We start from the raw sequence: 27,447 nt of genomic DNA, 5'->3' as shown, positions 1-27,447 counted from the left end.
CCCTCTGTAATTGAGCTCTAATGAATTGAATCAAGAATAAATTGGAATGCCGTCGGTTTGATTCTGCCGCGTGAAATCCCGTCGGTGGACGCAAAAACGTCCCACATAAAAATGCGTTTTTCAGCCGGAATCGGACAACAAATGAAGGGAACGCGCCAGTCTTATCAAAGTTAAATTAGCGTCAACGTACAAGTTTATAGTTTAGATTCCCTTTATGCCTTTCTATGGGACACTGTAAGTCTGACATTTGTGTGTGCAGTAAACATGTGTGTAAAAGACATTTTTCAAACATCCTTCCTGGATCACCAAAGCTATATTGACTTTGCTATCAAATTAATTCTACATTGGAATTGATTTCTTGACATCTGCCGGAGCTGCCGGGAAGCGCAGGGAGCTGGAAAGGAGACGCGCTGCATCTTTCTCCAGTTTTTTTCCCGCCATCTTAGTGCAGCGTGTCATGGCCCGTGCACCGCTGGTCGGAAGTGAGAGCATCCATAAATAATGAAGGTTTCAAGTAAACAGAGCTATTAAAAAACCTATATATATATAGCAAGCAAAACAAAAAGCAGCCATTGTATAAATAATGACAACTTCAAGTGAGCACAGACACCAACACAAGAGAGTGTGACACCTACTAAAGTTCCGACAAACCAGATCCAAATTAGCATCAATCTTTAAGGCGGCCACCACTGAGCTTCAGGTGTTCAAACACCAACAGCAGCTCCGGTGAAGCTAAGTGTGCCGTCAGAGCTGCACAGCGGCGTCTGCAGAGATGCGACGCCCGAGGAAGCAGAGACAACGGCGTGCGAGAGAATATGTTTTGCTGCACAGCTTGATTATGATTGAACGAAGCCAAGCATGAACTTTAATTACTGTGTACACCGGCGTGTTTGGGACTGTGTGTTGAGGCAGCTTAGGAGGCACAAAAGGAGGCTGTGGCAGTACGGCACGGCACTGCACGGCGTTTGGAAAACACCAGTCACTCTAAGAGGCTGATTTATTACAAACAATAACCAAAGGTGAATTTGAAAGCTGCTGCTTTAACGCACGCCAGGTCACCCTGGCAAGAAACGTTCTGATGGCCTTAAACGCAGCACAGAGAAAAACAGTTAAGCCCCCTAAAGTAGTCCAAAAACCCAGGCCAGCCTGGCGTGCTGTGCATTCCCCCCTCTTATTAGTGTTTCCTAAGATTAATCCCGATCAGACAAGTCAACATTCGCTGGCAGATGGAGGAAGACCTCAGAGCAACGGCTAAAGAGCAGCGAAGCTCTGAACAAAAGTACGCTGTTTACTCAGCACCACCTCTCCGTGTGCATGGCAACAGGGAGGGCATGTCTAGCTCTCAGTCCAAAAAATACCATCCATAATTCAAGACATAAAAACAGTCGGCACCGCACGCAAAATGCCCTGTCAAAATAAAAGCATAAATAGTGACACAGCGCAAGACTTTGGCAGCTAATGATGAAATTTAGATTATTGAACCGTGATATTTATTAGTGCATTAAAGAGATTAGTGCTCCGTCTTAAAAGCAGGAGAATATTCTCATATCTGCATAAATCTGCACCTGGGTCACATTAACACATCAGTCACCAGCGCGTCTCAAAGGCTTCTGAAAGCCGCCGTTGCTAATGAGAACAGAGAGAACATGAGAGAAGCTGGTGTGACTCTTCCACCCCTCCAAAGTTTCCCCACAGCCCTGCAGTAGTTGCTCGATTCTGCCGTATTTAAATCAGTGCTATTGTTGTTTGAGTTCTTTCAGGAACCACAGACATAAATGACGAAATAACAGTGACTGCTGCCTGACCGAATTCCCCCAGTGGAGGATATTAGACCGTGAACTGACAACCTTATCAGCCCTCACAGATATTGTATATGAAAGATTGTGTTGAATTTCATTAGGGATGAAATTATTAAACAGGAGGAATCAGTGGCCGAGGATTCCTCTAAATCCTCATATTAGGATTCAATTCATTGGCTGAGCTGGCCTGAGTTGCATGTCGACCAACAACAAACAGCGGGTGAATGAATGGATGAAGGAGTGAATGCAAATGTGAGGAGCAGCCAAGGGTGACTTACTGCAGGATATTTCATCAGACATGTCTCCACAGTCGTCCTCCCGGTCGCAGCTCCAGGCTCGGGGTATGCAGCGTCCGTTCGTGCAGGGGAACTGGTCCACCTGACAGTGCTGGGCTGGGGGGAGGGGCAGGCATGTCAGACCTGGGAGCAGCTAACATTTTTCAGCTCCTGACTAAAGCTCCCACTGATTGATCCTCTTCGAGTAAAGAAGAGGCACCGGCGAGAGTCCGAGGGGATTTGATATGCTCGCGTTCGGGACGGCTGGTACGTCACTTGACCGATGTCCCCCGGGTTCGTTGGAGGATGCGTTTGAAAAAAGAATAACATCTCCAGCGTCAGCGTGTTTGTCGGAGACAGACAATGACGTCGCTCGTCCCCTGGAGCTAAATGCATGACTTTAAGAACAGACCGAGTGACTCACACCTTCACAAAGTCGGAGTAATATTAATGAGGACAGAGACGGTAGATTAAATGGCCGGGGGGGTGAAGGTCACTGATGTTTCTTCTGTGAAGACCTGTGCCTAATGGAGCCATTCAGACATTTGGTTTTAGCTTCACAGTCGATTGAAACACAAAGCGATGAGGGATGGTGAGCAGAGGATCAACGCGAGCGTGCCTCCTACCTGAGCAGGTGCCGTTGGCCTCGTCCTCGTTGTTCCCGCAGTCGTTTGTTCCGTCACAGAGCCATCTTTTGGGAATGCAGCGATTGTTGCTGCATTTGAAATAACCAGCGGGACACGTGTGATTGTCTGCAAATTCAAGAGTTCAAAGCGCAAAATGTGAGCCAACAACCTTCACAACAATAAATCTAAGCCAATCAGCACAACCAACAGGAGTTTCATCGTGTTTGCGTGGAAAAAACACATTTTCATTATGTTATACTGTACATGGCGCCAGGGCGTCTCCAAGGTTCTGCTATCTTTTTTATTAAAAGCTTTATTACCTCTGCTGCCAGTCTGACCTTTTTCAGCTCTTTTGCGGGAAAAAAAAATGTTCTTATTGTGAACAACCTGTTTACAGCCTCAAAATGGAATTTTATAAAGTCCAGAGCTCGCCATATTTGTACCTACTGATAAACTAACAAGCCAAGTACGAAGCTATAAAAGAGAAAGTTGTTTTTTAAATGTGTCCTTCATGTGAGAGCAGCAGAGTTTTCATTTGACTGTAGTTGAACTGTGAATCTGACTCAGGAGTTTAGTACAGGGGCAGAAAAGGTTAAGTCCACCCTCAAAAGCAGAACATTAACGCGATCAAGACATTCTAACTCCACTTGAGTGGCTGTTGAGACACAGAATAATATAACTAAATAGATGTTTGAACATCCTTTGTCGCCTCTGCGTGCGTCATGCCCCAGTGGAGTGGAGCCGCATTAGACTGATTGTGTTGTGTGTCTGCACGGAGCATATTGTCCCGCGTTCCCAGACTTCTTCTGTTATCCTCACAGCAGCTGTGAGCCTCCTCATCGCTGCCGTCCAGACAGTCGTCGTCTCCATCACACCTCCACAGGGCCCTGATGCAGCGTTGGTTGTGGCACTGGAACTCGTCGTTTCTGCAGGACCGCGGCTCCGAACCACCGGCAGGGGCTTCTGGAAGAGACCTCCTATGAAATAGCTGTTCCAGGGAAATTATTAGCATGACTATAACAGCAGTAAAGCTGATAATAATGTCTCCTGACCCTGCGTACGACTGCTGGGACTTAGCTTGTATTTCATAAAAGCCACTGGGATGACCCCCCCCCATGTGTTCATTTGCTGATTTGCACATAACGTATTTATCTGTTGACTGCGCCATAGGTAAAGGGAGGGGAGGAGGGGTGTCGTGTGCAGGGGTGGGGGGATCTAAGGCCTCTCGCTGTCAGATTCCCTGTGCCCTCCTACCTGCACAGGTGACATTGTTCTTTTCCAGAACCTGGTTGTCAGCGCAGGCACACACTCTCCCTCCTGGGATGGCGAGGCAGAGGGTACCGCAGCCCCCATAATTCACGCCGCATGCGTTGTCACCTGGGGGAATCCAAAAAGTAAACATGGGGCGGTGCACTTTTAAATGAGATGCGTTTTATGATCCAGGCTGGAACGGCTTTAATTTCCTCCTGCTGCTCCTCCCTCACACATCGTGTCACTGGTCCAAAGCCCGTTTATCTACTGTAACGCCATGTCAAGGCAATTATTGGGAACAGCAGAGGTTAGGGACACTTGACATGCTTTACCCCTCTTAGGGGGAGTCATTTGTCTTTCCTGAAGACAATATTCCCCCAAGGGTATTAAAAAAAAAGAGGGAAAAAAGCAATGTCAACAGCAAAGTTAGGTGTCAGCCACCTTTGTTTCTTTCATTTAACACGGAGCCCAAAGCCACTGGGATACAACCTTTTGTTTTGTGAGAAAGGACTCACCAACACACAGGAGACTGGACCCTCGTCCTCTTGTGTCCACAAAAAACAGGACCAAGCAGCTCTGAGCAGGGGCCAAATATTTGATTTACATCCGAGTCCTCTTTTGCCACCATCCAAGTCAATAAAACAATTCAGTTCTCCTTCCAATTAACATGGCCTGTAATCCACTTTAGCATTAATTTGCTTGATTATTTGGCCAATCGAGTGTGACTGCGGGTGATGTGATGTGCCGTCATTGTAAAGACTATTGACATAAGTGCCGGATGAAGCTATGGCATCAGTAAAATCCTTAGTGGAACCAATCAGTGGAAAACAAAGTTATGGAAACTTTAGTTCCCTTTCTCCATTTGCTCTAAGTAGGCTTGAATAAAGGCTATTTTCATTTATAGATTGCACTAATCCTGGCAGAACACAGATAATAATGAAGCAGAGGGACAGTCAGTGAGAACAGGAGCAAGTGCTGCAGTTTGCCCGCCTCCCCTGCTGGGTTTGGGTTATTAGTCTGAATGAAAAACGGAGAGAATGTGGCTACAGTTTCTTTTCTGCTGCGAGCAGCAACACATCCCCCGAGTTGTTCAATGCCTGGTCGATAGCTTTATGCGCCGAGAAAATTCTTCCTCATCTGGAGCCATCAGGATTTTTCCTGTTTACGAATTTGACACATTTCTGTGTAGCTAATGTGTGTTTACCGGCCCAGCGTCCAGGTATCAACCTCTCCGCATGGTGCCATGTGTGTATGCGCATTAGATAGCAAAAACAAAGCACCCGCGGCGAGCGATGGCGCTGGTCTCCACTCTCGGCCATGTCTGACTCCACTCTGTCTTCCAGGTTTTTAACATCTTGTATCCATCATCGCTTTCACAAAACTCCTCCAAATCTGCTCAACATCTCTGAATCCATATACTGGAACCCCCACTCACCTCGAATTTCCTTGTCATGATCTAATTAATTGGTTTTTATGTGTGTATAAATGATTATTAATGTATGGAATGGATTATTCTCAGGAAATCTTGATGCCCAGCGTGTTGTTGCTTCCAGCACATTTATTCAATGATGAAGGCCGAGCACATTGAGATGAGCTCACCTTGCTGACTCTGTGCATCGTAGACACGCAGGCCGAACAGCGGTGGTCTCTCGCTCCGCAGCGGGGTAACGTCGCCGGTGGACAACTCCAGCTGGAACACTGATGCGTTCATGTACTCGGTCCAGAATATATAATTACGATAATGCGAAATCCCAAATGGGTGGTTCAGTTCTTTGCCGTTGTACACCACCTGTGACATGAAGAGGCATACGTGCAGTGTTGCAACCAAACGATTCAAGCTAGCAAAAGCAAGAACCATCGTGGAATATTCAGGTTGATTTCAGCCATATCACTTAAAAATGTAACTTTAACGGTAGCGACTCCTCCACGGGCTAAAAATTGGACTTAAAAAATAAGTCTTGATTTATTATTTTTTCATCCAAAGGTTATTCCATCCCTCCTTGGGTTAAACATAAGCTAGTAAATAAAACTGACTGTGCATTTATTTGAATTTCCAGTAACTTATGCAGGAAAAGATCATCTCCTCCGACTTTGTTGATGGAGGTTAAACGGGTATTTATTGAGTCCTGAGTGTCGTCATCTGCCCGTTTACTGAATCTCAGAACCTTTACTCACCATTCTACCGGTGCCATTGAGATAAATCTGCTCAATGTGGTCGTAGTAGGCGTCGCACCAGTACATGGTACTGGTGCTGTGGTCCAGCGTCAGGCCGTTGGGCCACAGCATGTTGGAGGTCACGAAGATGCGTCGGTTGGATCCGTCCATCCAGGCTTTCTCGATCCGCCCGATGCTGTCGTTGACCTCGTCCTCTTCCCAGTCTGTCCAGTACATCCAGCTGTCACAAACACAAAACTGTCATGGCCAAACAGACCTTGGCAGCATTTGCTGGATGACATCATTGCTAGCAAACTCAAGATGGCGCATCACACCGGATTAGGAAACGATTTAAACCTGCTGGACAGCACGTGGAGGCGAAAACAGCCAATTCTCAGTGGTTTCGTGGGATTTGAAATGTGATTTGTTCAACTATTTGCCATGATCTCTTCTTTATTAAACGTGCCCAGGGGATGTGCTGCGTTCAAGGGTTGCTGACGGAGCCTTGTTGCTCCCGGTTTCTCATCAAAGATCGAGCCTCAACAAAGGGGGGATGAAACCGAATGCGATATGGGGGTGAATGGAGCCTTCCTCTGTCTTACAGTCATTTTGATGACCTCATGTATTATTCAATCAGCCGCACAGTCACATAAGCGCGCCGATAGCGTGCACAGATAGCGTCTGAGTTGGGTCTTGTTGGAGAAAAGGACAAATCTGAAGGCAGCAATTGGAACGAAAAAGCAGTAAATAGAGTTTTGAGAAAGAAAGCTTCTAAATGTGACTGTGGATGGAAGAGAGCCACAGCAGTCCTGCTCACAGCCCAAACGGAGCCGCCGCCAATATCCTGCACCAATATCCTGCACCAATATCCTGATCTCTGAGAAGCATCTGCATAATGATGACTTTGTTGTGGGTTTTATTGTTTAATATCGCCTTATTGCCTTATTTCAGTTCCACTTGGGTGTAAAAATCCGATGATCTTTTTGTAGAATAAAGGAACCTTTAAACATTATTGAACATGCATTTATTCACTTGCGCATTGTTGTTCAATTCAAGGATTTAATTTGTCCAATTAGACACACAACACAACAAAGAACTCTGAACTTGGAATTGGTAGTCTGGAATTCTAAAATAAAAAAGTATTACGATTATATATTAAGAAAAAAGACAGCAACAAATGTCAACTAGTGCGTTGGTTCAACCCCCTTGAGATTTAAAAACTAATCTTTGACTGGGATGAATTTGGTGAGGGTTAATACGATTTAGGACTTTAAGTGTTATTAATCCCAAAGATCCGCGGGACCTTCAGGGAGTCCGGCTGTGCAGAATCTCCTCGGACACAATGCTCGCTGAGAAGGACCAAACATCTGTAACTGGCCCTTTCAAATGAACGAAGTGGTGAATGTGAATCTTTATGAGCGGTAAACAAAACCCTACTGTGCGTAGAACATGTGCTGCCAGCATTTGTTCAGCTGCTCTCTTCAAGGTGGCAGAGAAGAACCCTCCTACATTTCCACGCTGTCTTTTGAAAGCAGCACAATGGCTTCATCTGCCACAGCAGATGTCATTTAAAATATTCAGGATTAAAGTTTGAAGCAGTCTCGTACATCTACGAGACACGGCAGCGTGAAACAGGACAATATCGCTCGTCGTTTAGGCATTTCCATCATCGGCTGTCAGATGATTTGCTGTCAGGCATCTGGATCCCACAAATCTGGGCTTGAACGGCGTCTTTCAAGCAGCTTCAGGGTTCACGAGTCGCAGCGCTCCTCCTTAAAATCTGACGAAATCAAAACTGTTTAAATCATCGCATCTGTGCCCGGGGCATGTTTATTTTACAAAAAGATTGAAAGTGATATTTATTTTTTGAAGGTTTTTTTTTTTTTCTTATTTAGAAAGATTTGTAACACAAACAGGTGCAAGTGGGGGCTGTCATAAAAAGTCGAATTAGCAGAATGCAAACCGACATAAATGTATTCTATTTGGGGGAAATAGGATGTGACGTGCCTTTAGAATCCATTAAGATATAGATTAAACAAAAAAAGATTCATATTAATGCAGCAACCCTTTCTTCATGCTCCCAACCAAAGTGACTTCCACCAGATGCAGGAGCTCAGCAGCTGTCCAGCTGAAATGAGCCTGGTGTCAAAAAGCCCCTAAACCCCATTACGAGGTGTGAGTGGCGAGATAAGACTTCTTCCCTCTTTGACTGTCAGGGTAATTTTTCCCTTTTGCTGACCTGTTTGGAGGGTCAACCACGATGGCTCGAGGGTGCGACATGTTTCCTTCCAGCAGAGTCTTGCGCGTCTGGGAGGCTCTGTCCAGCCTGGCAATGCTAATCGTCTTCCGGTAGCCATCATTGGTCCAGTACAAATTATTCCCAATCCAGTCCACTGAGATTCCTTCAACATTGTCCAGTTCTGGAAGAGGATATATAACAATATATGCATGTAAAATCTATTCGCCTGTGAGGCAACTGGCCTTAAATGTGTGCAAACTCTTCAGATCCTCACACATAAGCTAACTTTAGAAGGGAATACTGCTGCACTCCTGCTCACCATCTTTGAGTATCGTCTCTCTGCCGCTTCCGTCTAATTTCTGTCGGCCGATAAGGAAACTGGTGGTGTCAGCAAAGTAAATGTGCCCCAGTTCTGCATGGTAGTCGATTGCACGAGGGTTGACCAAGTCCTCAATGGGCTCCATGTGCTCGTCGCTAGACTTTATATTCATGTCTAGACCTCTGATGATCCCAGGACGTCCCTTGCCGTAGAACAGAAAGAGGTCTTTTTTGGGCTCTGCAAAGAAAGCAAGCACATCTTTTTATACACGCTGTCAATGTAGCTCAAAGTTGATGCTTGCTGATTTCAGCAGTACAATCTCTTACTGGCCACGCTGTGGACCACAGCCGCTCAGTCACCTTAATGCAGCCAGCAATCAGTGCCAATGACTATGCTTTTCCTCTTCAATTATGCTCCAGCTGGGAAGCTGCCTACATCAGGGCAGGAAAATGCTGGGGCAATAGCAGTACTCCCCCTTAGGTGCAAACGCTGCCTCGAATTTAAAATCCTGGGCCCTTTGTCGCAGCAGCCTGGGAGCTGGTACGCTGGTGATGTCTTGCTATTATGCACCCAATTTACATAGAGTTTCTGCATGTCTACAAGATATCAGATTTATCTGTTCCAGGTTTGTGTGAACCGTGGGTGGCACGTCTGACTCTGGAGGTGGATTTGACGGACGGTTCAGTGCATTTGCTATCCTGATGTTCTCCTATCTATCGCTGGGATACTGAAGATGCTACGCTTTAGACCAGGTCCGAGTTATTAGCAGGATATACAAAAGTGTTTTTTTTTTGTTTTTTTATGGTTTGTTTTCTAAAACAGCAAAGTTAACATTGCTAACTTACCTCTATGTTTGCTAAGCTTAATTAGTCCAAAAGCCACTTAATTATTCATGATTGATCGAGTCATCAGCGAGTGAATCATTTTGAAGGCAGGAGTATAGAGGACCCCCGTATGTGTCCTGTTCTCCTGGATATACACAGTTAGCAATGCCGACTCTCTCCTGAAGGTTCTTCCACTGTGCACAGACTGTAAGCTAATGATTCCTTATTGCTCATTAAGACAAACAGCACAGTTATCCCTTGTAAAGTGGATTTGGACCCTTCCGGAATTTGGGATGAGCCGCACATAAGTGTATGTTAAGGCCTACGACGTCTGAAAGACAAACAGAATCTGCAGGAATCGGAGGCAGCTCCTCAGTGGCCCAAACAGCCACTCACGGGGCTGTGTGTGCTTGAACCCTTTGGGATCCTCTTGTGATGAATGCAGAAGTGAAGGAGGCCTTCCAGTGAGAAAACAGACCCTTTTCCAGCCTCAGCCTCTACCCAAGAGACCGAGATGCTGTGGGTGAGACCACACAAGGCTGACTTCAATTTATCATTTTGTAAGGGAGAAACCAACTACCCAGGAGACAATTAAGCATTGCAAGAGACCCAGATATCAAACCCCACGGTGACTGCTGGATGAAGAAGCACTACCATTTAGCTCCAAATCTCATTATGCTTAGGGAGAGGGAACGCACAAGCGGAGGAGAGAGATAGCTGGTGTCATCAGAACATCTATGAGGGGCGAATAAATCAAACATGTCATACTAAGACTCCCAATGCTTCACTACACCGATCGAAAAGTGGCGGGCCCCCTGATTGTGTCATCAATTTGATCTTCTGCTTTTATTGTCAGCCACACAATGTCCAGCGATTGATCAGGCCGGCCAACAAATGGAGACAAACTTAAAACCTTATTATGGAAATAATCAATCAGGCTGGCAAAGGTTGAAAGTGATCACGTTCAAATGGGACTACGTCCAGCGGTGCTCTTCTTCATCACTGTCACCCTTCTGCTGAGGGGCGGGCGGCACCGGCGGAGCGCCGATCTCTCACGTAACCTCTCCTGGCTCGTGTCAGCGGAGTAAGAGCAGCATTACAGGACGTCCTTTCAGGCCCGACTCAGGATTTATTTCCATTTGTTAAAATCAGGCATTGTTACTGCCCCAGTCAAACCAAAATACATTAGGGACACTTAATCAACGGGAGGCAGTTACTGACTTTTGCATGACTGTCCATCAGGGCCCAGGCTGTATCCAGTAGGACACCGGCAGGTTCTGGACTTGTAGCTGCCGCTCAGGAGGCAAATGTGTGAACATCCGCCCGGCTTTCCACGGGAATCTGTGTCGCAGGCGTGACCCCTAACTGTGGGAGAGGACAAACACAAGCGTCTAAAATAAACTGAAGCTTGTGAGACGTGAAAGCGGGATGACTCCGGTTCACGTGCGCGCTAACTCGCATACGTGGGAAAGTCTCGATTTACCTTTCGGCTGACTGAGTTTGTGGTAAACACGCAGTTGTTTGGAATTCCCGAGGGTAGCGAGCATCTCGCTCTCTGCTGTGATGTTGAACCTGTGGATCCGTATCAGCTCCACAGAGGAACTCCCTTTGGAAGGGTCAGAGCGGGTAGCATAGAGGTGGTCCTCGAACACCGACAGCGCGTAGACGTACGACACCTGCGAACCAAAACAAAACAGCGCGTCATCCACAAAGAGAGAGATAAATCAGATGCCGAGCATAAAAATAACGACAGGACACGAATTACAGAGGACTTTTAAATGTAAATATTCAGCGAGCACCAGTACAGGAGGACCTGAGAGCAAAAGCGGCACCTGGAGAGGCAACACTCCAGCCTACGTTACTTTAAATAGAAAGCTTTTACTCTTAAAAAATGACAGAAAACGCCATGGCAACATGAATAAGCAATCTCTAGAAGCAAACTCTAAAATCAAGGGGACCAAAAATGATGCAACACATAACCAACCACTCGCCAGTCTCTCAAAAGGAAAATGGCTGGTTATGTTTTCCTTTGAACAGATAACCTATTCCTTCCTCAGTCCCTTCACCCACCTGTGGAAACCTTGCTACAAAATGAGACAAACAGTCCCAACATGAGACTGTCCAGCTGGTAGGAGTGTGAATCACGCCGTTATTATTTATTTACAAAAGGATACAGGAGGAAGGTTGCAGGACAGGGTCCTTTAATAGGGTCAAACACTCATAATCTGTGATGAAAGGGCCTGAAAATGGACTACAAGTTGAGAGAAAAAAGGATTCCAAACAGTTTTAGACGACTGCTCCACCTGGCATCAATTCCTTTCATTTTAATGAACCATCCAGTTCCAGTTCAAAAGACTTTTTATATGGAAATGAAGAATGAGGAGTGCACTATAACAACAAGCAGAGGATATCCCACCTGTCTGGCACTGATAAGGTACGGTGCCCTAAATGAGAAAATGAATGAAGAAAACCCATCCATGTAATAACCCTCTCCAATGAGTAGGGAGAAAGCGCTTGTGACGCGCGACCCCCGGATGACAGGAAGCGGCGCTCACGACCAGACGGGACACTCACTTTGCTCCCGTGGACGATGCTGTGCCTGTTCTTCCCATCGTAATCCACAACATCGATGTAATCCAGGTAGGCGTCTGCCCAGTACACCAGCTTCCTGACTACGTCCAGCGCCACGGCGGTGGGCAGCTCGATCCTGTAATCCACCAGCTGTGTCCGGTTGGTGCCATCCATGTTGCAGCGCGCCACCTTGGCCACATTCCCATAATCAGTGAAAAACAACATTCTGTGGAGGGTTGGAGAGTTCAGTGATCTACTTTGTTGGTGGAAGGACTTGAATTCTCTACTATAAACGGCACAACACAGCGGTACAAACATTTTCTTCTCATATTTACAGCGGAGGAGATAAAAGTCATTTACGGGGTTTCAAACATCAACGTTTGGGAATCCTGTGGCTTAAACAAGGTCGCGTGCTGATGGCTGAAGTAAACAGTTCGGCTCTGATGCAAAGAGCCTCCTAACACATGCTGAGGTTCAGCAGCAGGGGAGCGGAGGAGAAGTCACATTATCATTATTATTAGTATTATTTGATTTTTACAAGGTGTGTTCAGTCCCATTTTTGATGCCGTCCGTGCGACTGCGTCTGAAAATAACCAAGGCCTTAATAAAGGTGTGCTTTAAAGTCTAAGATCAGGCTGCATCTATCAACAGCTGTTGCCGCGGGTGATTTTCTTCTTTGTTTCTTCCCCAATTTTCAACCTAGTAAATTCTAAATAACCTCACAATTTGTCAACACGTTGGATGTCACCACTCATTGGATGTCAGCTCGTTTTATTGCAGGCTTCATCAATCAGGGCGGCTGGATTGCACCAAAGCTCCACCATGTTTGTGAGCGGGTAAAACTGATTCCTCACATTTAAATAAAAGTCTGTGCAGGCGATGAGGCAGAGCTGCATGATGTGCTCACTTTTATTTGTTTCACTGCAAAAATAACCTTTTTTTTTTAAAAGCCCCTGTGAAATCAGGCTTCAAGGCTGCAACAATCCCAGTGAAATCTGCACAAGTGATTGGACCGGGAAGGTTTGGCTGATGTTTTTCAGAACCCCAGATATTTTTGGCTCTTGCTGCAACTCTTAAAAAACAAACTCCCAAACAAATATGAATCAAACACAACATATTACTAAATAAAACTATGATCACAGAAGATACTCTGGGCACTAAAATCCATTCCACTTTTGCCATCTCTGATATAAAAAACAAAACAACAACTTTATGACCTCAAGGCAAACCCAATGAAAGGAATGTTTCCAATTTCATTGCAGCCAATCTCAGGGAAATTTAGAAGCTGCAGCAGAGGACCAAAGTAGACATGAAATGACAGGGATTGTGTGATGCACAGCGGCCGCACCATTTGGTACCTCACAGCACATCAGCAGAGGGGGAAAATCAATTGTAAGAGACGCGGGGAACCAACATGATTTACGCTGAGGAAACAGGTGCAACATTTAAAACTGGGTCTTAAAGTAGTGAGTGAATCAGCCCAACGGTGGTGAATGTTACTTGAGGTTCTGAAAACACTCCGGTTTGCACACGCTGTAATTAACAGGGAGGGGTTGCCTTCCTGTCTCGCTGTGGCTCTGTGAGAACGGAGCTCCAACAGCCTCCGCTGATAACAAGCTGCAGCAGGAGAGCGGCGGGAAGCCGACTTAATCTGCACGAGTCAAGCCGAGGGAGAGATGGGCTGCCCTTTGAACCCGGAGCCGACTGTGTCGGAAAACTGTCAGCATCAGCAAGAACCCAACCTCCCCAAACAGGTGCGCCTTCGGGTGGTAGAAAAATGATCCTCTCGGATTAGGACGGTGCTGACGCCGTGCATTCAGTACCAGAGATGAATCACCAGAGATGAATCAGGGATGTAGAGGAACCTAAATGTTCAGGATAATTCTTCCAAGGACACTTTATCAAGGAGAAATCAGTTGGGATGGAACTGGTTAAGTCCGTTTGACCGTGATGTATCACACAGTGGCTGCCAGCGCTCCACGGGTCAAATGCGGAGGTCAGCGTCCGCTGCCTGATTTGTGATCAATACGCTATCTCTCATCTCCTTCAGCCTTTGCAACAATGGTTGGTCCACAGTTGGTGGCACCTCTTGAAGTCTTGGAGCATCAACCATGAAAGTGTGGTGGGCCAGTGCCTCAAGAAGGGGTCAAGCCTTTGGGGGCATCAGAGCGGGGCAGGTTATCAGCTCTGAGCATCACCTTCACCTGAGCCTCTCATCAGGCTTTTGAAGTGAAGACCTTTCACCTCGTATCTGAAAGGTTTTTTCACTTCAAAGAAGTGGAGATTCAGGTAAAGGTGATCGTGAGAACTGATGACTCCGTCCCCCCCCCCCACCCCCGCCTGCCAGAGCTGCCAGTGTCCGTTCTCAGTCATTTGGCGCATACTGGTCCGAAGTGCTTACACGCTTACAATATAAGTCTTTAGAAAGCTAAAAGAACCTTGGTTGGCTTTGCATCAAGCACTTAAACCTACTCAGTAATCCTCACACAGTCCTTTCTCTCAACTTTAGATTTTTTTCTCTCACCGCTCTGGAGAGCGACAGGACGCTCCGGCTCCTTTCTATGGAAAAATCTCACTCTGTATCTGAGCGAGTAGGTGCAGGAGAAGCCTGGGGAAACGTAATGTGCTATCAATCAAAGTTGTAGTTTATATATCGGGGGAAAATCAGCTTTTCAGTGGAAGACTAGGTTTTAGATATGCATGTGTGTGTGTGTGTGTAGGGTGGGGGAGGTATTTTATACACATGCACACACGAAAAAATTGGGTAAGGTAGAGTCTCCAATTAGCCTGGTGTGCACATTTTGGTCTGTAAATAACCACAGAGGCAAGGGGGAGAATACATAAAATATAGAAGTTCATTAAAATAAAAACACGCGAAGCCCAGCGGAGGTCTGCAGCTAAACACCTCCTTAAACCTTAGCACCAACTTAAACTAATTACATTCATGGTTTACATTAGAAGCAACGGTAAAATGTAGTTGGAAAAAGAATTTAGAGGAGGAACAATGAGGCTCAAAGTAATATTAAAAAGGAAGCTTGCGATCACTTTTGTGTTGAATTAATTAGGATATTTCTGCTACACCTAAAACTGCTAAAACTGGGAATTTCTACCATTTTGTGCCCACATCAACATCAAGCATATGTATTTAGTTTTTAATTTAGTGATGTATTTCCCATTGTGGTGACTGTCAAGCAAAGGCTGCAAATGCTTCCATTTTCACTGCTGCGGCTCCACATTCTCTCAGCTCCCAGGGAGCCAGAAAGAAGTGTGTAATGAAAAGTCCTGCAGGGTCGTTTTCCACTGAGGGATATGGGAAGAAATCAGTGAATGCAAATGAATGGTTTGACTATAGAAGCTGTCTGGAGCGTCACTATTCACCAAATTACACAGCTCAGAAAGAAAAGAGCTGAAGGCCAGATGATCATTTAAATCCCTTCACTGTGGCGCTCCAACATTTCACCAGACAAGTTATGAATTTCAAAGATTTTATATTGCACAAGCGGCGGAACACTCACCCCATGAGGGGATCCAGAGCTATTCCTTTAGGATTCTGCAGGTCTAAGTGCAGAACAGTAACACACGTGTCCCCTGCCTGGTTGCAGGCGAATATTTTGTCGGTGACGCGATCAATAAAATAGCGGTTCCCTGTCAACCAGTCGATCGCCATATTGTCCACATCTGCAAAATGCAAACAGAGGTTAAATTTAGTATAAACAAATCTATATAAAGCGTCACATCATCCATGAATGAAGAAAAGAGGGATCAGAATGAGCAGCAAATTATGAGCAACTGTTCCCACAATGCAACAGGGGTTTATTTATCCTGCAGGATAACATTTTAAACATTGCCGCATGTTTAAAATGCATTCGCAATCTAATCTATATGCAGGTAGAATACAGTAGGCGATGCTTAAATCACAAATCCATTTATAAGGTTTCAGTTTAGGACCATTGCTTGCCAGAATTAATGTTTTCTTTTGGAGAAACAGCATCCCAATGACAAATGCATGCTGGAAATGTTCCGCGTGTAGCGGCGAATATGTTTGAAAAGGCAAGATATACTGTTAGATCAAGTCAAACGAATGAAGTGCGCTTTGGGAGAGAGGGAAGCTGGTGAAATGTGCTGGTTTTAAGGCAATGTGAGCGGCAAGAGTGCTGAATCTGAGGAAATGGAGGGATGAGAGAAAAATCTCACAGGTAAGCTGTGAAAGGAAGATGCGAGAATTAGAAAAGCTGCGGCGTGTGTGTATTTATGTGTGTGTGTGTGTGAAAGAGAGAGAGAGAGAGAGAGAGAGGGAGATCTGGGTATTGAAGGCGACAGTGTTTATCATTACAGACCAGCTTTGCCTTCAGTATCAAAGACAACGTATATGAGACAAATAAGGTGTGATTGGCTAAAACGTACATTGCAGACTTTGTTGAGTTCTGATTTCATGTTCCTTCGTGAAGCCACGCAAGTTCCTCATTTCAGCGCAGTACAGTTGCCCAGAGGACTTTGTAGACAGGACCCAGCACACACTCCCCTGGTTGTGTTGGAAATCCAATGTCAGGCTTCCATTTACACTCAGAGACCTCAGGGGCTGAAGGCCTGTTCCATTAAGATTTGTGATAACAATGCGGTCCGAACCTCCAATGAGGAGCACTGGACGGCTGTCGCCAGGATCTGGAGAAGAGAAACAGGAGTGTGTGTGTCAAGATGATCACCGCTGGAGGTGCCAGACAGAACAAAACCACAAAAAACAACCTTGAGAATAAAAGGAAAGTGGAAAGAAAAATGCTAATGCTAGTGATATGGAGAATCATTGAGTTTAAATTGGATGGGGGGGGACGGACCTCAGTGCTGCCCAGTCGGTGGCTGTAAAACTGAAATGAGCCACTTTGTGGTCTGGACTGATCGTGCACTTTCCCTGATGTCAGGTTCACCCCCATTGCAGAGCACACATTTATCCCATTCATCCACAAAAGTTCAGGCCAGCGCAATAAATCAGAAAGTCTGGCTACAAAACTGCTTCCACTTATCCATCTGAATTAACTTGAAGCCGCCAGACCTTTTCTCTCGCCGTCTCTCACACACCCGTAGCAGCAGATGAAGTTTTGACTCGGCTGAAGATGACGGCTCCAACTCTAAATCGTGTTAGCTCATCTAACTTTAAAGAAAGGAATCTCTCTCTTCCCACATCCTGGCAGCTGCTCTTAGCTTGTCGATGAGTTGGGGCCTTGATAGAAGGCGTCATCGTGAAACCAAAAGTAACTAGCAGATATGTACAAGCATTAGCGTCACAAACCAAAACTCCCAATTATTCTCCTGACCTGATTCAGTTAAGTGCATTTACTAGAAGGCGGGAAAATCACGGGGCTGTTGCAGACTTCAATTAGGGCGAAAATACATACATTACACCCTCCACTGCAGTCTGAGCCAAACGAAACAGACATTAAATCAAGATCAAACCAAGCAAAAGAACATTTGTGGTGCTGATTGTTAGCTTCACTCCAACACTCCAACATGATACGTTTTTCATTCCCTTTTGCAACTCATCTTTCGGTCGCGGGGAGCTCTTTCCCAAATTTATATTCATGAGATTTTACAACTAATAGTAACCCCGTCGTTATCCCTGTACCTCTATCGCGCTCTGCTAAATTAATATTAATGCATGTGAGCATTGGGTTCAGTTAAGTTTATGGGTAATCATATTCAGTTTATTCCTGGTAGGACACCAGTCACATTGATTAAAAGCTGCGACGGTGTTTTTCCTCCCCAGCTAGGTGTGCTGGGCCTCCAGCTACTTCCAACCCATATATGCCTTATATGGGGGGGGGGGGGAAGGAAATAAACTGGGAAAAAAAACAACACTTTAGTTTATGGTTCAATACAAAAATACCACCCAAGGTCAAGCTTGTTTACTCGCTGGCCCACCGGAACACCACGGCTCTGGCTGGCTCACTCATAAATAGCCCCCCCCCCCCCCCCCATTTTCTTTTTCTTTTTACTCGCCAGGTCAGATTTGTTACCGGAAACCAGCGTCGACATAAATCAGCGTGACACAGTGCATTGTCTGTGCGCAAAATACCTCAGACTGCTCCCACTTAAAATCACATGCTCATTAATTTTATCATTATCCCGACCTGACCACAGCTACTCGCTCCCGTGTGGGTGATAGATGTGGTCAACGCTAAACCACATTAATCTTGCTCTATAAAGCCAGTGAACACAAACGGGATGATAGCCATAATTCCACGCCGATTGAGCAAGAAACAGCCCTGTTTATTATTAGAACTCCAATTTCCATGCGATGCAGTTGATGGCGTTTCCAGCGCGAGCGGTCCCGCTCACCTTGTCTGGCTCGGCAGGATATCCTGTCAGGCTGCAGGACGTATCCTTCCGTACAGCTGCAGCTGTATGACCCGTAGGTGTTCCTGCAGGTTTGGCTGCACGCACCATACGTGGCGCATTCATCATGATCTTGTGGTAAAGGGAAGAGAGCCATTTGTAACAAATTAGGTGTGTTCAAACATGACCCAAATACATAAAGTATACTTAATGTGGCCTCACTCTGGCACCTCATGCATAATTACTTTTAGAACCAAAGATCCTCTTTTTTTTATTTCCCTTCAGCTGCAATATTCTGAAAGGCTCCGACAAAAAAAAAGGATAATTCTTTCATTGTTGCTCATCTGGAACATATCTGGCATCATGTGGGGGCGTTGCAGGTCAAAAAAAGCACATTATGAAGTAACATTAGGGCGACTTTGTTCAGTTCTGTTTTCTGATTCAATAGAAAATTAAATAAAATACTGTAGGTTTGTTTTCATTTGATCTTGAATTTTCTCTTTTTTTTTACCTTTAAAAATAAAGACTGTTTAATCTTCCCCCTGATTGACTCTGGACTTTAAAAGTAGATTTTCTTTTTTTATTATTCTGTCCCCTCTGTGATTGACAACACTGGTTAAATATGCAAATAAGACATTTCCAGCACTTAAGGTCATCAGGAGGTTTTGCATATAGAAGAAACTGTTTTTTTTGGGGGGGGGAATTCAATGTAGTCAGGTTGTGCCTGCAGACAGATGGTTCAGAGAGCATCTCCTGCTCTCCTGTTCATTCCTGTGAGGGAAGTTTGGCCGAGGGCAAAGGGAGACGGGTTCTGCACCAGATCAGGCACACTGCCCCCCCCGGTGCAGCTGAATCCTACCTCTGCAGCTCGTTCCATCCTCCCCGACCTCAAAGCCGTCGGCACAGAAACAGAAGGTGCCGTTTCTTGTCATGACGCACCCGTAGCGGCACCGGAGCTCGTGGCAGGCTGACAGGAGCTCTGCAGGGGGGAGCAGCAGAGACAAGGTGAGAATTAGTGGATGGAGGAAAGAGGATTAGAAAGGCGGAGATGGAAATGACTTTTTTTGGAGGTGTTTGACCTGCTGTGTCACGGAAACATTACGTAGGCGGCAACACAGTGGTTGAAAATTCCATAAACTCACCTAAAATTAAGCTCTCCAGGAAGCATAATTGTGTTTAAACATTCAACTCGGAACTCAAAACTAACACAACTGCTAATGTCTCAGTCAGATCCATTTATTAAAATGATACGGAAGCAAGTGAAGAGAAACAGCAGCATTAAAATACAGGGTTTTTTGCACACAACTAGCGTAAGACCAATCAGGGTCAAGCACGGACTCCAACGTACCGACATGGATGCTTGAATATGCTGTAAAATGCTGTGACAGTCAGCACACAAAAATAAAGGACTGAACTAGCAAATGGCCGACAGCCTTTGGTCTTCCACGATGAAGGGAAGTCGGTTTATCCATCGTCAGCGTTGGTTAACAATCAGCGGCTCAATAAACTCCTGCAAACTAACAGCCTTAATTTGCTGTGTACGCGTTCTTCAGGTCTAACGAGCTCCGGCAATTCTATTTTTGAGAATAATGTCACCCTCGCACAGCCAGAGGTTAAGCCACATAGCCAGCAGCTTCAGTAAAACATGTCTGAATGAATAAATATGCAACGGTCCCCGAGTAAAGCTCCGCCTCTGAGGGGGAAAACACGTGTGTAAACGCACACGCTGCTTTTTAGAGCAAAGCAAAGAGATTAACGATGGTCACAGGAGGCTTCAAAGCACCGGAAATTAGCATCTGCAGCACAAAAGGTACGTAAAGCTGTCGTGGATAGAAAGTTTTAAAGCGTTATCAAAATATCCAGTCGCTACATTTGAGACTGGAATACTTTTATAGAAGGTTTTAACTTTTATTAAAACCTTTTTCAAAGGCTCTGATGCAGTTCCTGTTTGCTCATTGCTAATTTTGAAAGCATCAAGTTAGCATTTGATGTTTGTGTAGCAAGTCGGCGTGATGTTTTCTTCATTAATGTATAGTTTGAGTCATTATTATATGGTTATATATGAAAGTTACAGCTTCAAAGTGCAATAATTTAAACACAAAAATGACGACGCATGGACACACACACTCAGATTGATGCTAAATATTCCAAACTTAATAATGTAAAAAAGACACTGTAGCTTCTGATTAAATACATTATTTTGGAATAAAACACATTTCCTGTCAGCAGTGCCATTAAACACATTCTTTTAGTGGAAATGTTTCCACCTTGTTCTCGTTGGGTTTCTTTTTGCCGACTCGGCCCTTCTGCGTGTGCTTCCTCCACAACCGCGCTGAAGTCGTGTCGTGGTTGAAAGCCTCCAAATCCAAACACTCTCCTGTCGCAGCAAACCACAGACTCGCACAGACACTTTAGCCATCACGGTATTCTGGCGGCCACATGCTTCACTGAGCCTGTCGCTGCATTCGATTTCGATATTCCACTTTACAGATCCCACATTGGCGAGTAGGCACAGTAATTTGCGTTGCTAACTAGCTTGGCATTTGAATGACTTCATCCTATAATCTACTGTATATAAAATGAAGCACTGCGAGCATTTGCTCAGTGTTTATGAATAAATAAAATCATCTTAAAGGGGCTTTTTTGGCAAAACATTTAGTCAAAGCAAACTCTTTTAAAGAGTCAGCTTGGTGGTCCATAAATGCCTCCGGCCGTCTCTGTTCGGGCCTCCAGGTTTGTGCGCCGACTCCGTTCGACTGCATCGTTATTCGCTGCGTGGCACGCCAGCCACCACTCCTGCTATTCCTTGTGTGAGAAGCATGCAAAGAGAGCGCATGCTGGGCAGAAGCTAGTCAGAACTAATCCCTTAGATCTGCTCGCAGACACCAGATGATCAGCGTTCCATACTGGCGAACCTAAACCGCTGCAGGGGGCGAAGATCCGCCTTCAACGCATCGGCGCCGGAGGGGTGGAGGGGGACACCTTGATTATATGGGTAGCAGATGTACGAGAGAGGAAGCTGCTCCTGTTGTCAGAAAGCTCTCTATTGTGAGACGTACGATTCTCCCTTTCTCTAATATTAACATTATACCGACAGCGGTATTGACTTACATGCTGCCAGCTGATATTTAAAGTGGAACAACACAAACAACCTGAGCTGAAGACTACCGCCATCGCTTCCTCGTGACTGAAGAGTCATTTTCTTGCCTCAAGAAAGACTTTCAGAGAACACAGAGCGCAGATTAATAAAGCGCCAATGGCACACGCGCGCAGCCAAATCTGAGGTTTGCTGGAAATCAGGCAGAACTTGCGAGTTGATTTGAGCAGAGTGCTTTAAATCACGACAGCAAGCCCCGTTTAATTGCCAGGCGAGGGCTAGCTAATGTGCGCTAATCACTTGAATCAGCAGGATGATTGCAGCAATTGGACAAAATGAAATCCATCAGTTTTCATATTAAAGGTGGTGACATGGATTATTCCGGTTTGCGTCACAACAGCAGCTCCGTATTTCCGTTACATCCAGGGAATCTGCGCTCCAACGCGGGGGGGGGGGTTCAGACGCCAACGCTTGGGAACTTTTGGTCCTCAACTTCCCCCTGAATGCCATTCCGGGCCTGACTGGACGCATGAATCAGCGGAATGGTCCACGTGTCAGAGCACAAGTGAGAACAGGAGGCTGAAACTTTAACGAGGTCTCTGCATCCATTAAGAATCACCATCATTTTGCTCATTGTGGGGGGGGGGGGGTGATAGAGATAGAGAAGATAGCTGTCATTACCTTTGCTTGTTTGCAGTTCTAATTTATGGCTCACCACATTGCACGTGTCAGTGTGTGTGATGCTGGCCTCTTGGGTGCTTTTCAGCTGTTACACACAAAAGGTGCGTTCAGGGTTATTTTCTTTTACACACAGGATGGGAGGACGGAGGACGGGGGACGGGGACGCTGGCACGGACAAAAGAGAAAGATCTACCTGAATTAGCAGGTGTAGATGCAGGGGTTGCTGTAGCACGGATGGAAGTGGGCCCATCTCATCATGAGTGCTCAGGCTCCAGCTCTGAATGACCTTAACCATATTCCATTTCAATGACGCTCTTTTTAAAAATAAAATGAGTGTATTTACAGGAGTGTCACCCGAGTTTTATTTAACTGAACACTGAGAATAATTATAAAAGAGCGTTTGCCATTAATTCTCACTAATTCCTCTAAATTCCAATCACAGCAGCAGCAAAAGAGCCAGATTGTAATCTGATACAAATACATGATTTATGTGTGCAACTGTTCCCCCTGGAGAATCAATTATTAGCATTTTAGCCCTTATTTACAAAGTGCTTTAATCTGCTCGCCGTGCGACTCCCACAGCAACAACACATTTATACCAACACACACTTTCCTGTGGGGAGCCCCAAGTTTATGACCGCGCGCCGCCCCCCCGGTCGTCCTTTACAGCCCACCTGATTTATTAGCCGATGCTACTTTCATCATCTGGACAGAGATTTCCCAAAAGGAGCATTTCAAAGCCTCACAAGGAGGAAGACTTCCCTGAGGAGATGAGGAAGCATTCCTGTTGAGGCAGCAGATGCAGCACCTGCCAACGACCACAGTCGACGATGCCGCGTCGAGGGAGATCCAAGAGAGGGCTGCACCTACACACCGATCCCTTAGGTACGCGCCTGTGCGATCAAATAGATTTCAATGCAATTTTGATCTTCCCTGCTTGCTAGTTGGGAGGTGTTGAATCTAAAATTAATGAGGATATTAAGTTTAGCATATCGTCTATGAGCAACACGGATGTAATTTCCTCACATTATTCACACATTTTCATTCTGCATATAAGTGAGGTATGAGTAATGAGTGTATCACAGTCCGTCTCCCAGTATCTGGGGGGAAAAAAGCTCCCCATGCTTGAGAAAAGGCTAATTCCCCATTAGGGCATTAATTAGGACTTTTCTCCTCAGCTGGTCTTTGAATCATTGGTTCCACCTCAAAATTCTGTTTGCAGTCAAGACCTGTAATTATTCCGAGAGCAAATTCAACATGGGAGGTGGACCCGTGGCTGTCTGAAGGACATATGAGTGGATTTCTCACTTGTAAATGAGATGCTTAACCCATTCTGGTGCACTGTAGCTGTGGTTGGCCTCCTCTGGGTGGTGGGGAGTGATAAGATTGATTAAATTGGGTCATGAATTCCTTGGGTTTCAAGCATTCAAGGGTTTCCAGAGATGCGTTTGTGCAAGAAGTGCGATGATTGGAGTGACAATTTAGGCTAAGGAAGTTATCTGGGAAGCTTAAGCGCGCTAGCTTTGATGTGACACAGAGCTGTCCGGACGGTCTAGGAGGTATCATCTGAAATGTCACAGATACAAGCACGTACGCGTGTACATTTCAAAATGAAAGGAAAGGGGGGAAAAAATCCAATTCTGAAGCTCAAAGTAGGGCTCAAATGTGACAGTAAATGTTGTTAATCCCTGAAAGCACAATTCAATGAGGGATTGGAGAGCTGGTAGGCTGCCAGTCTCTGTGACGTGCCCTTAAATATCGGAAATGCCATTAGAGTGGGTGTTGAAATCTTCCACAAAACAATGAAATTTTAATTAGAAGCGCTCCCCAGGAAGACAATCTGCTGTCAAAGGATGTGGCGACACCACAATGCTTCCTCATATTAGGCGCAGTAATGACATGAATGACAATGCCCTGCCAACAAAGTAAGACGCATGAAATATTGATTCCCAGCGTCTGCTGTTATTTATAGCATGTTGTGGTGCCTGGGAATCAATCCTAAACGCTCTCATTAAGACATAATAGTGGCCAGTTCTATGTCATTTAGCACCATTTCTGCAAAAACGTTTGAAAATGTCAAAGCCCATCGGTACGGAGGACAAGGCTGGGAAATAAAATCCAATTCGCTTGTTGTTTCTGTAGTTGAAGAACAATAAAAGAGCAGAAGACATGGCGGAGCACCACCCTGGAGAGGAGAGCGATCGCTCTGACTACTTACTGTAAATGTTCCATCCATTAGACGGGCAAAAATTTAATAAATATGCTAATGTTTTACAGTCCGCGAGGCTGGTTGGCAGCCCATTTTCAACCTACTGAGAAACACAGCAAAAAAAAAAAGAAGAAAATTATTGAGCTGTATTCATGGCTGGTCGTTTCAGAACAAGTGCATCGCTTATCACGGCCGCCGTCACCCCGGAGAGGAGTGTTTGTTTGTGGCGGCGCGACGAAAAGTTAATCAAGTGAGATAATTGAATATTGTTCAGAGACACGAGGTAGGAGGGTGTGCGCATGTTTGACACTGTTTGTTTTTCTGAGACTCGGCGGTAAGAAAAACATATACTGATCTGTATTTTTCTCCCACACTGGATTTGGAGTGAGGCAGAGAGGCTGGAAAATGAAAAAGAAGCGCGCGTTTGGCTGCTACAACAGATGAACCGCAGAGACGAGGATTTCTCGGGTCTCCGTCGCTAATGAGATTTTTTTTTTTTTTTTTTACGCCCCTTTGTTTTGTTTTTTAAACTCTACTTTCGAGTCGGTGCACTTCAAAATGTCGGGTGCAACGTGAATCCCTAAATAACGCGCCGTCTATCGGTGCGTGCGCCGCAGAGGAGCCAGACGTTAAACTAATAAACTCTCGTAAATTTAATTCGAAAAAATTGAAAGCTGTTAGCTGTTGGTTATTCTTGGGAAGGCTCGCTGTAAAATGGGGCCCGTCGGGCTCGAAGCCCCGAGGTTGAAAAAGAAAGAGTAAATTAGAGTTCATTCACCTCATGTGAACCAAATATAGACAGTTTTATTAGACAACTGAGGCAGAAATATATTTTTCCCCCAAAGACAAAACATTTGAAAGCCAAGCACAAAGAGAGGAGAGAGCACACAGATCGGCCAACTTTTCCGGGGGGAGGTGGAGCAGGGGGGGTTAAAAACCTCAGAAGCAGAGCCAACATGAGGATGATACGAAAAGTGAGCGCCGACAGTAACCGTGGCAGCTACTGCTACAATGTGGAGGCTAAAGCGGCGCTTTAATTAGCAATGACGAAGTGAGCACATGATTTAAGGTAAGACTTCACTGGATGGATGCTTTGGACCGCTAACACAACCCCGTCAACACTGGAAACACTGTCATATGGACCATCTGGGCTGCAATACTGTATACTGTTATACTCTAGCTCCGGTTGCTGTTGTTCAGGGACCTCTAGCACAGGAAGCAGGTCCAGGGTGCGTGTGTGTGTGTGTGTGTGTGTCGCTGGCTTATATGCCAAGTCCAACACAATCTCTAAAATACAAAACTGACATTTTTGATGAGGCTTCCTCCCCTTCCAGTCTAACCGTGAGTGTTAAAGTGCCGAGTGAGGGTGTTAATCTGCCCAATCCTCTGACCAACGGGCAGATTAACAAACTGTTAACTAGCAAATGGCTAATTGTGGGAATGATTATTGCTCCCATTGAGCAGGTGGCGCCATGTAAACTCCTCAGTGCTACATTTGTGTAACACGTGTGCGCGAACGAGTGAAGAAAGACGTCCATTAAAAACAGGTCTGTTCATGGGGGAAGCTTAGCTATGAATATTGTTCCCCATTAGCTTGTGACCGACAAAGCAAAGATGGGTAAGCGCCTGCGTGTACAGGGGGGGGCTTAACGCACCTCCAGAGACTCCAGGCTGGTTAAGGCTGGTTAACAACCCATGAATCATATTTGAGGTGTGCCGTTGTTGATGTAAATTGACTTTCCTCCTGACTCTTGTTGTTCTGCTCTCCTCCGCACTTGCAGAGGACAACACCTGATTCCGCAATAAATTTCGTGCAGTCCCGAGCCGCTAATAAACATTATAATACGGCGGACTCAGCGAGAGGACAGTGGGGCGTGAACTGATACACTGCGACACTGGTAACTTCCTGCCAACCTGCCACGTTCTGCCTTTCTGATTGGTCCCTGCATATACAGCCAAACGCACACCTGTGTCTGTGTGTGTGTGTGTGTGTGTGTGTGTGTGTGTGTGTGTGGTAATGAAGGTGCCTGGTGCACGGCTGATATGTGTATCCTACAGAGCACGAGGTGCACAGGGGCTGTGGGAGAGCAGGACACCCCTTGGTGCCTCCAGCAACATACGACATGGACGTTCCTGGAATACGAAACAAATTTCTGGACCTCAAGCTTTGAGCTGCAGCGGAGCAGATTATGGATGACCCGGAAGTATTTAGTGGACTTTTCTATTGAATGATTAGAAAGGAACTATTTCTTATTTCTTTTTAAGCCCAAAGTCCTGTGACGCAAGGCCAATATGGAAAAAAAGTAAATAAATAAAAAAATCTAGCGGTGGTCATCGCTACCATCCTCTACACAATCGTTCTTTCACTGGAAACTTTCTTAATGGCTACAAAGTTGAGGCCTGGGTCGAGCCTCGTTCGATGTATCTATGGAAACGTTACAATGAACAAAGTCCATCTAATGTTGGCGAATAAATTCTTCCAAAACCCTGAATTCAGAGTTTAAATTCACCCAGAAGCCATTTGTTTACGTGGACCGCCATTAATGGAAACATCAGTTCCCAATGCAGGACCAAATATTAATAGTTAAACTAACCCTAATATTAATAGGACCAAATATTAATAGTTAAACAAGCTCTAAATCATCTTTATGATTCAATGGTCAGGACACACAGTTTCTTTCACATAAACTTTGTGAGATTAAAAAACATGCACGGGATAAACAATCCTTCCCTTGATTATGGCTACGGAATGATCTGGATCTAATGATCCGACTAATCCGACCAAAGGGAGCATCCTTTAAATACGGAGGTCAGCACTTCCAACAACAAGCTTTTAGTTTCTTCCTTTTCTCCTGATGCACTCCTTCTATCTGCCCTGAAAAAACCCGGGATGGGTAGAAGTGGAAACCTGGCATCGACCCATTTGCCCTCTTCGTTTCACGTCCAGAGCCTTTAAATTGGCTTTTTTCCCTTTAATGACGTGCATTTAGCTCCTGTACCCGACAAACATTCAGGAATAAATTGAAGAAATCAAGAAAGGCCTTCCTGTAACTAGAGAGCTTTCTATCTTCCTGC

The 27,447-nt window shown here is 45.4% G+C and overlaps 1 protein-coding gene across 5 annotated transcripts in view; it reads right to left on the bottom strand.

Moving 5' to 3' along the window:
* lrp1bb (low density lipoprotein receptor-related protein 1Bb) overlaps positions 1-27,447 on the bottom strand; it is a 160,113-nt gene that overhangs the window by 72,250 nt on the left and 60,416 nt on the right. For 3 of the 5 annotated variants that reach the window (XM_057036371.1, XM_057036383.1, XM_057036391.1), the window contains 15 exons: positions 19,245-19,364; positions 18,389-18,517; positions 16,463-16,720; positions 15,574-15,736; positions 12,062-12,284; positions 10,971-11,163; positions 10,709-10,852; positions 8,664-8,900; positions 8,345-8,525; positions 6,127-6,346; positions 5,551-5,740; positions 3,955-4,077; positions 3,520-3,663; positions 2,701-2,826; positions 2,078-2,191 (listed from right to left, as the gene is read on the bottom strand). In XM_057036371.1, coding sequence (XP_056892351.1) covers positions 2,078-2,191; positions 2,701-2,826; positions 3,520-3,663; positions 3,955-4,077; positions 5,551-5,740; positions 6,127-6,346; positions 8,345-8,525; positions 8,664-8,900; positions 10,709-10,852; positions 10,971-11,163; positions 12,062-12,284; positions 15,574-15,736; positions 16,463-16,720; positions 18,389-18,517; positions 19,245-19,364 — 2,565 coding nt within the window. The remainder of the gene's footprint in view (positions 1-2,077; positions 2,192-2,700; positions 2,827-3,519; positions 3,664-3,954; positions 4,078-5,550; positions 5,741-6,126; positions 6,347-8,344; positions 8,526-8,663; positions 8,901-10,708; positions 10,853-10,970; positions 11,164-12,061; positions 12,285-15,573; positions 15,737-16,462; positions 16,721-18,388; positions 18,518-19,244; positions 19,365-27,447) is intronic. The other 2 variants (XM_057036399.1, XM_057036377.1) reach the window with 1 other exon arrangement.

Source organism: Takifugu flavidus, chromosome 1 (genome assembly GCF_003711565.1).
Source record: "Takifugu flavidus isolate HTHZ2018 chromosome 1, ASM371156v2, whole genome shotgun sequence".
Taxonomy (NCBI): Eukaryota; Metazoa; Chordata; class Actinopteri; order Tetraodontiformes; family Tetraodontidae; genus Takifugu; species Takifugu flavidus.
Note: the sequence above shows the minus strand (reverse complement) of the source record. Positions and strands in the feature narration are given on the sequence as shown.